The sequence below is a fragment of the Belonocnema kinseyi genome, chromosome 7 (genome assembly GCF_010883055.1).
Source record: "Belonocnema kinseyi isolate 2016_QV_RU_SX_M_011 chromosome 7, B_treatae_v1, whole genome shotgun sequence".
Classification (NCBI taxonomy): Eukaryota; Metazoa; Arthropoda; class Insecta; order Hymenoptera; family Cynipidae; genus Belonocnema; species Belonocnema kinseyi.
Window position 1 is genome coordinate 27,823,752 of NC_046663.1, and position 9,432 is coordinate 27,833,183.

Consider the following 9,432-nt stretch of genomic DNA (forward strand, 5'->3'; position numbering starts at 1 on the left):
AGGTCAGGTTCTGTTGGGTAAAGTTATGTTAAATAAGTTGATATCAGGCAAGGGTTGATCCTTCACAGTTGTCGACATGTTTTTGAAGTGAAAATTTGCATCACTGGCATTATTTTGAAATTTGTTTGCCTAAGTGCATGATTTTTCGTCATTTTTTGAGGTTATGGCTCAACCATGACGTGATGGGTGATTTTTAAAACTGAATTTAAATTCAGCGCCCCAAAATCCATAGGAATGCGTGTGTCTTGTTACCAGAACCGCACCATTTTTTTGTGTGACTGTGAAATTGTTGCCGTCACCCTCTTTCATGTGTGATAAGTTACGCTGCGCCTAGTTCCAGGCGTTACATTGCAATTTTGTGTTGTAATTGCATCTCAACTATTAATGATAAATTATGATTATCCAATTGATGACGTCCACGATTGTCAATTTTAGTCGAAATTTAAAGGTCGCTCATCAATTAGATCACGTGAGAAGAAAGTTTTTGGAATTTATGTCTCCTCTCGAAAACTATAGGGTCCCACTAGGGGTACCCGTTGTTATATTTTTTTCTCGCCAGTTGTAAGACGGTAGATTTTGTGAATAGACAAATTTTTCTCAATACTTAAATATTTTAAATCTCTTTTTTTATTCAAGCGCTTTATTTGGAGTGAATCACGGATTATATGTAACCGCTATTGTATTAATATTATTAGTCACTTTACTTCTTTCAATTTTTAAACCTTTGTTTCCCAACTAATTTTTATTCAGAAGCTTCTTGGAGACGAAAACTTTTTATTCGATCTATGATAATGTAAGTCGATTAGCTGGTATTTTCTAATTTCGTGTTCCCTTAACAGACGTTTCTCTCTGTATTTATTTTGGCATTTCTGAAACTCAACTGCCTCATTTTTATGTGTTATATTCTGGCTTTTTTGTAACCTTTTAAATGCAAGATTAATTAAAATGTGTATATATTTTTTAATGTTGTTAAGGGTTTATGCAATTATCTGTCAGTTTCTTGTACTTTGTGTTGTGAGTGAATATACGAAATATAAACGGAGAGTGTTTTTTTTTCTATTTCTTCAAAGTTAAATCATTCGGTGGTGACTTTCACTATTTCCACCAGCAGATGAGCCGAAAGGAGTCCACGTCCTCTTCCTCAAACGAACGTTGCAATCTCCCCATATTTTTTGTCGTTATATCGATAGTCCGTGCGAAGTCTAGCATCATTCAGCGCTTAACAAACACAAACACCGTTCGACGCTCCTAACGAAGTGTAGCACGGTTCGAAATTCCTGAAAGAAAAGTAGCATCACTGCTCGAGCACTCGCAAAGATAAGCACAACTCGCGGGTACTCGTGAAGATTAGCACCCAACGAAAAGTAGCACCGTTCGTAGACAGTTTATTCAGTTCTCACGAAGAAAAGCACGCCCCGTAGACTGCTGGCAGAAACTAACACCACTTGCAAAAACCTAAAGAAAAGTAGCACGACAAGTCAAGCGTTGATGTAGCATAGCCTGACACGCTGTTGCTTAGCGAATGAATTAATTCAAATGCATATAATAAAGTATTTTCAAAGTCTATTATTAATAGCAATGCTTTCAAATAACAGCCTGTACGTTATATAAAAACATTTTTAATTTGACGGGCATTTGATTTTAATAACAAAACATCAAAAGCCTTTTATTTAAAATGTCATAGTATTATGTGAACTTTTGGTTGCAGAACAATTAAATTTGATGTTCAATTTAGTCTCTGACGTAAATCTTTAAGATATATATTTTTGCTACAAAATTTAGATTACATTAATTTAAATATAATAAAACTTGTAAATTAAATACTCTAACATCTGTCCAACCTTTTTACAACTTTTGAAACCATCAAAAATGTTCCTATACTAATTTTACCCTTTGTAATTTATGCTAAGTTTCGTCAAAGCTGTTTAAGTAATGCTACTCTTTGTCAGCTATGTATTAGTTGTGCTAGGCTTCGTCATCGCTCGATGAGTGGTGTTACTTTTCGTCCGCGTTAGCGAGTTGTGCTATGCTTCGTTATCACTCGGAGAGATGTGCTTCTTTTCGTCCGCCGTCGGCAAGTACTCCTACTTTTCGCTAGACTTTATGAACTAGGCTAGTTTTCGTTAGCCGGCTTGAGCCGTGTTAGATTTCGTAAATATTTTTAAACGGTGCTACTCTGTTTACGGACCATCGATATATTGTGGCATTTATATGTTAAAACTTATTTATTGTGTGCAGTTGATATTATTTTATTTTTTTATTTTTTTCCTTCCGTACTAAATTTAACTCCCCTCCAACGCTCAAACGTCAGAGTTCAGTAGTGAAATTCACAATTTGAAACAACGGGCGAGCGGTTAGGCAACAACAACATTGTTAAGATAAGCATGAAGAGTGTAGACTTATTCTCGTGTCACGCGCACTCATTGAATCCCCTTATTCATCATTTTTCAAATGAACTGTTTTCACAATGACGTTTCACAGGCGATGGAACGGAAAAGGCCAGGGTAGACACCAACGCCGAGTGCTAGCGATATCACTAGTATCTGCAGCTCGCGCTGAAGTCTCTAACTACAACCCAGCGCACCCTGGATACGAGACCGTGCGTGACAAGGTTCTTGCTTCACCCAGAGAACCGCGTTCGGATCGGACGTCCGCTAGGGAGTCGAAATACCTACAAGGAGATAAAGATAGTGTAAATACAAATTGGGCCGTGTTGATGCAACACGGTATTCGTTTTACGACTCGCGCTAATGAATTTCTTATATTCCCCAAAAACGTTTTAAGCGAGTGTGAGCCTACAGTTACAACTTTCGTTTAAAAATTGACACGGATTCGTGTAAAATCAAAGCTCCAGCGTGTTCGGGCAACACGGCCCAACAAATAGAATTCACACTTTCCCCTCGCGTTCATTCAAAATATTATTTTCTTGAATTGAAACTATATCGTTTCGTTTCAATGCAATTTAGATTCAAAGAAATCCCTGTATTGTATGCACGGGATATTTTGACCTTTTTTGACGATATGGCTTGCAATCGGTGCGGACCGGTATCGTTAAACGTTTACTCATCTGGGATCAGCCTTCCAACCTTATTTCTGAGACACTCCCCTACTGACGCATTCGTACCATAGTCCGTGTGCACAAAGAGCGAAACTTCATGACCTCACTCTAATTGGACTCTCTTTTCGTTGACCCCGTCGATTTCACATTTCCGGGCTATTGTCACCCAACACAGACATTTTAATCCTTTCTGCCAAACACCTCACACCCCTCTGTTAAGACTTTCTTCATCTTCAATCCTTTAACTTAAAACCTCCGAGCAGCATTATTGAAAGTAACAACGTTTTTATCGGTAACCCACGCCGCTGGCGACTATTTACGTTGTTTACCCTCAAATAATTTTGATGAATAATGAACTGTTGCTTTTGTTAATCAAAAGAATTGGGTAAATAAGTAAAGGATTGTTCGAAACCTTTTATTCAAATATCGAAAGTCTTTATTATTGACATTAAAATATTAATGTACTTAGTTTTGTATTTAATTAGGTGCACTTTGAGTCGATAAGAATCCTCTGGCTTCAGTTCCAAAAACGCCTAAGCCAAGTCTAGAGACGGCGAAAATCTCACCACCCTGATCGGCATTTGGACCTCTTTGACGAGGACCAGATCCTAATGTTGTTACATATAATGTACTGCCGTCAACACCTCCGAAAGCACATGCAGTGACTGCGTGTGCAGGTATGGGAATAAATCGATGCACTTGTTTTTCATATGGATCAATTTCAAGGACCTAGAAAAATTTCATTTTTATTCAAAGTTCCATTTTTCAAAAAATCTTAAAAGAGAATGAATCCTTACTCCTGAACCCCCAATAAGAGGCACCCAGAGCCAACCTCTGAGATCAGTTGTCATACGACCTATGTGGCAATGCGAGCCGTTGATACCATATTGATGGAACTGATTCAAGTCAAAGATTGTTTCAACGAAATCTAAAAGAAGTGATTTAAGTACGGATTAAATCATAAAAATTTACATTTCCACTGATTGGACAATATGGAAAACTCGAAGGAAGGAATGTTGCCATATTCAAACAAGTAATTAAAAATGGAGTTTGAGTTCAAAGGTATTGATAAAAAATGTTGCATTTCTGTGCAGAATAAAGCTAAGAAAATAGTCCAATTTTCTACAAAAGTAATGGATTTTTGATGAACGTAATTAATTCCGAATTAAAACAAAATATAATCATTTTCAACAAAAGAATTTAGTTTCCAAACAAGGAATATTTTTCTATCAATAAACTAAAGAAATATCCTCCAAAATGTTAAGTTATTAATTGATAGAGACGAATTATTGGAAAAAAGTGTTAAATTTACAACCCAAAAATATGCATTTTCTGGCAGAATAATTGCACTTTAGAATTGAAAAGGTAAGATTTCTACCAGATAATTAAAATTTCAACTAAAAACATTTATTTTTTAGCAGATATGTATTAACTACATTTTTAGTTTAGAAAACTTAATCTTCAACTACAAAAAAACAAACATTTCCAACAAAATTGCTTGATCTGTCAACCAAAGTAATGAACTTGAACACAAAATGATACATGTTCAATTAGAAAACTGAATTTTTACTAAATAGTTGAATATTTAACTAAACCAGATAAAGGTTTAATTAAACATGAAACAGTTCAACTGTAAGATACTAAAATAATTTAAAGAATGTGAACCAAATCGTATAATAAAAAATTTTTTTTTTTTTTGAATAAAATGATGACCAAAATTAATACCCAAATATGAGAAAATATCTGAAGGAATGAAAAGTAACAGTAACGTTTTAATTTAAAACTTTGAGGTTATATTACACACGATTTACTCTTTCGTTACCAAACAGATTACTGAATAAGTCTGAAATCACTTATTAACCTTTGAATTGTCTAACTGCTGCTTCAATCAGTGAATTAAGCACTGATTCATATTTAGAGAAGGAAACGAAAATTTTGTATTTAAATCTTACTTTCAAGAACTCCGTTAATTAGGTCATAAAAGTACAATTGGATTTTATTTGAAAGAGCATCATTGTAGTAGACTCTGGTTGGTTGTCCTATCTTAATGAACCAGCTAATTCCATTGCTATAATTATTTCCCTCATGCCTATGTGGTCTAAGATTTGGCTTGTTAAACTGCTCCGTAAGATGCGGTGGAAAAATCGGATTGTAAGACCACACACTGCCACGAGATGGTCCTCGATTGTTCATCGTACCTGTAATATAATAAAAAAGTTTGTATATAATAATCATCCAAAGGGAAACAACTCTGGTGAACCCCTGGATCGATCGGTAACCCGAACGAGTAACCAGGTGAAATTCAATTGTAGTTTGTGCTATTTCTAGTCTTCTGTGATAATACTCTTCTGAGCCGGAATCACAGTGAAAACAAAGCGTGGTAATTTTGTACAACCACTGCGAGCTAGATGGACATCCCTTCTTCGAATAAGCTGCAAAAAATAATCCGAGAGTATTTACTGTGAAAAATTGCTCGTAATCCGATGTAATTGACTTTTGAAATTAAGTTATCCAACTTCGTTTGGAAGTTATTCAAGCATTTCATACTAATCCACTTGTTATCCGTTTACATGACGAAGTAATCTACTGCAGTCTTCTTATACGCAAATCATTTAAAAAGTTCCGTGACTGATTTTTTTCTAAACGTGCTTAAAGCGATTCGATTTATTATCTGTATGGAATAATTACTCTGGTTCCTTCGCAATGTGACGCACTTTGCTTCAATGCAATCACTTTAGTCGCTTATGTGCACTGTGCGTTTGAAATAATTAAAAAATTTTTGTTTGTTACAGTTTGAGTGATGGAACAAATAGCAGCAATTAGGTTTTGTTTTGAACTAGGAAAAAGTGCGTCAGAAAATAATAATATGTTACAAAATGCTTCCTGAAGTGGCTGCATAGTGCGAAGCAAAGTTTTCAAAAGTTGCGCGCGTTTTACGGAGGACCGGGAATCGCTTCAGGACGATCCGAGAGAAAAGCAACCACCTTAAGCGACACGGACTGGAACGTCACACATGTGCGTGCACTCCTTGCAAACAATCGTCAACTCAATATTAAAATATCATTGCAAGAGAGCTTTCGTTTGATGAACTGATAAGAGCCCTACTTTTGAACACGTTAAAATACTTTTTTTAAAGTCGGACTGTCATTAGCGCGTTACAGGAAATTTGTTGCCACTCAAATTTCCACCCTTACACTTGCTTTGCTACTCGTATATATTGGATTGTAAATTCTTCATTTTTGGATGAAAATTCACATATCCGATAAAAATTCCGCTTTTATAAGGTAAATTTCTCTTGACAGAAAATGTATCGTGTTGTTTGCAAATTTATTTCTCTTTTTGAAAATTTAAGTGTTTTATTAAAAATATGTTCTCGTTTATAAAATTAATTTTTTGTAATGACAATTTGTCTATTGCTACTTCGTTTAAAATTCGTGTTTATAATCGTGTACGGATTCAACTATTTTGTTTAAAATTTGTTTTTTGTTGTTGAATTCAACTCTAAACCAAAATGTTTTCTTTTTGGTTTGTTCAACCATTGCGTTTTTTTGTTGAGAATTCATCTTTCTTGGTTAAAAGTGAATACTTTTGTAGATAATTTGATAATATTGGTAAAAACAATTTTTTTAGTTGGTCAAAAACATATTTTTTACCATATATATTTATCTAATGCACTTGACGATTCACGACTGTAGTTTAAAATGCATTTACTGCCTTACAATGCAACTTCTTTGTTGCAATTTTATGTATTTTCCTGCAACTTCGTCTTTTTCGAAAAAAAACTTAATCTCTAGTTTTGACCTTTCATATATTGTTACATCCCTTTTAATGTTTATATTATGTTATATTTCACTTGATTAATATTTCTAGTTAAAATTTCAACTCCCTGGTTGAAATTTTATATTTTTTGTTAAAAATTAATCCCTTTCTTTAATTAAATTTCGCGCCAGTCAGTAGCTTCGCCGAAGCACTGTAACATAAAATTTCATTCAATCAGGATTAATCGTATGCAATCGAGAGGAAATACATATAAAAAGTTATTTCAGGGTAATCTCACATAGTCAAGAGTAATCTAGTACCGATGGACCGTATTTGTCAGAGTTGTTTTATTATTTTATTTAGCCTAAAGTCTAAACTTAAATTCAGTATATTTTTCTTACCAAACCATAGTCTTCCATGCGGGTCGATAGTTCCATAACTCATCCTGTCTTCGTGGATTTCATTCTCGCCGACTGGAACCCCCTGGGCGTCTTTAATTATCTCAAAGAAAGGAGCTACAGAATTTCGGTGACTGTTCCATGTAAGAAATACGAGTTTCTTATCATAAGACACCAAATATAGATGGGGAATATTATGAACAGGAACAGCAAATGATATGAAACCGGTACCTATGGAAAAAATTAGTCAAAGGAAGTGCTTTAAGCCTAAAATAACCGAATTCGTAGCCTATTCAGAAGTAAATAAGTCGCTCAAAACTTTCTCTACAATACATTCCTTTCCCTACTATCAGTAAATTTTTCATTTAATTTTTTTTTAATCATACATTTTTCATACATTTTTAACCATTCTATTAAAATTCGATGTGTTTTGTTAAAAATGTTTTTTTTTCTTTATTGTAAAGAAATTATTCTTCTCGGTTCATAATTTATTTACTTTTGGTTAAAAATGCACTTCTTTTGTTGAAAATTTAACCATTTAGTATTAAATTCGTTTTTTAAATTAGAATTTTTCGAACTACAAATTTATATGTATATACTGTGACGGGGTATTTTAGACCCCGCATAAAAACGTTAAAATTATAGTACTTAGCACCCAAAAATTCACTAGGGAAATGAATTCATAGTGACGAATCAAACTTGTAATATTTCCGAATTTCAAAATTAGGCATTCCTTCAGATAGATGATATTTTTTGCTTAGTTTTCTTATGATACGTTGTTTCATATTTTGCTAAGTTGAATTTAATCCAAGTGAACTACCAACCACAACAATAAAGCTATCAGATTCTACATTATATGGGAGACTAAGCCATGTACCAAGAGGAGGAAGGTTCCCAGCACATGCGCAGTACATACACTTCCCACTCGTACAAGAGTGCTGGAAAGGACAGGATCAAGTTGTAGGTCAACTCCATAGAGAAAAACGAACCTGTCAAGTACAATGGCACGCAGAATTAGAGGTTAATTAAACCCGATTTGAATCGCATGACAAGAGCGATCTATTAGAGTCGCTGCCCCGAGCAAGCGCAGTAGCTCAACATGTCACAGTTGGGATCATTGTAAGTAGAGGTTTCACTGTATTTGGTTAAAAAGTCATTATTTGTTTCATTCCATTGGTTACAAATGTGATTATTTTGTTTAAAATACGTTTTTTATATAAAAAATTAATATCTTAAATGATAATTTGAATATTTCATTTTTTAATATCCACTTTTTTAAATAAATTTTTAATTATTAGTTTGAATTGTCATCCGTTTGGTTCGAGGATTTAACTTTTTTATACAGAATTTTGTTCTGAAAAATTGAAAGTTAATTTGTTGGAAATTCGTTTTTTTGAAATTAAATATTAATATCGTAACCTAAAATTTAACTGAAGTGAAACTCTGATACTGGACTAATTTTGGGGATGACCTTGATGGGTAATTACCCAGATAGACGGCCGCTTGTGGGAGCGCAGCTCCTTCCTATCTGCGGTGCGGCGCCAATTCTCTGAAGGACTCTTTAAGGGGGGCCCGATATCTAGGGTTCACTGAATTCAATTTTTCGTAGAAAAATTTATCCTCTCATATAATTTGTTCTAAAATTGTCCGTTTGAATAGAAAATTGATCTTTATGTTTGAAAATAGCCTAGGGCTATGAAACCCTAGAAAGTCTCACGTTTGAAGATATTTACAATAAGGAAGAAAAAAATAAAAAGGACTTTGTTACCTATATGAGCGCAAAATACGCGTCGATCGGATGTACGATAGGAACAGAGGTTATGTGTTGACGGTCCTACGAAGAAGAGTTGTCCGTTATGCCAGAATGGGCTATCTGTGTGTCTCAATCCAGTGGTAACCATTGCAATTCTAAGGGAAGAAACTTATTTTAAAGGTGAAAGTGAGGTATCGGCGAATTTCAAATACATGTTTGATAGAGGGTATTTGTTATTTGAAACTTCATGTTTTTGTGTTGAAATTCAATACTTCTGTTAAAAACCCCACTTTTGTTTCAAACATTAATCTATTTTGTTTGAGGATTGTACTTGTTTGTTTAAAGTACATATCTTTGGTCGAAATTAAATTATTTTAACTGAAAATTTAATTATTTCATTTATAGTTTGAAATTTACGTTCTTAATAATTACATGACCTAATGTGTCATTAAAAAATTTCGTCA

The 9,432-nt window shown here is 34.1% G+C and overlaps 1 protein-coding gene across 1 annotated transcript; it reads right to left on the reverse strand.

Annotated features, from left to right (window-relative positions):
* Positions 1–3,535: 3,535 nt before the first annotated feature.
* Positions 3,536–9,116, reverse strand: LOC117176393 (regucalcin-like). Its single transcript, XM_033366633.1, has 5 exons — positions 8,984–9,116; positions 7,219–7,446; positions 5,011–5,256; positions 3,856–3,986; positions 3,536–3,787 (listed from the first exon to the last, which is right to left on the reverse strand). The coding sequence occupies exons 1-5, from the start codon at positions 9,114–9,116 to the stop codon at positions 3,536–3,538; spliced, it is 990 nt and encodes a 329-aa protein (XP_033222524.1).
* Between the last annotated feature and the right edge of the window lie 316 nt (positions 9,117–9,432).

Excerpts from the sequence above, each read along its gene's own strand:
- LOC117176393 (XM_033366633.1), bottom strand. The coding sequence starts at position 9,116 with ATGGTTACCACTGGATTGAGACACACAGATAGCCCATTCTGGCATAAC. Across the intron at positions 5,257-7,218 it reads GCATGGAAGACTATGGTTTG|GTACGATGAACAATCGAGGA; the intron begins GTAAGAAAAATA and ends ATTATATTACAG. Across the intron at positions 3,987-5,010 it reads AATTAACGGAGTTCTTGAAA|ATTTCGTTGAAACAATCTTT; the intron begins GTAAGATTTAAA and ends CACTTCTTTTAG.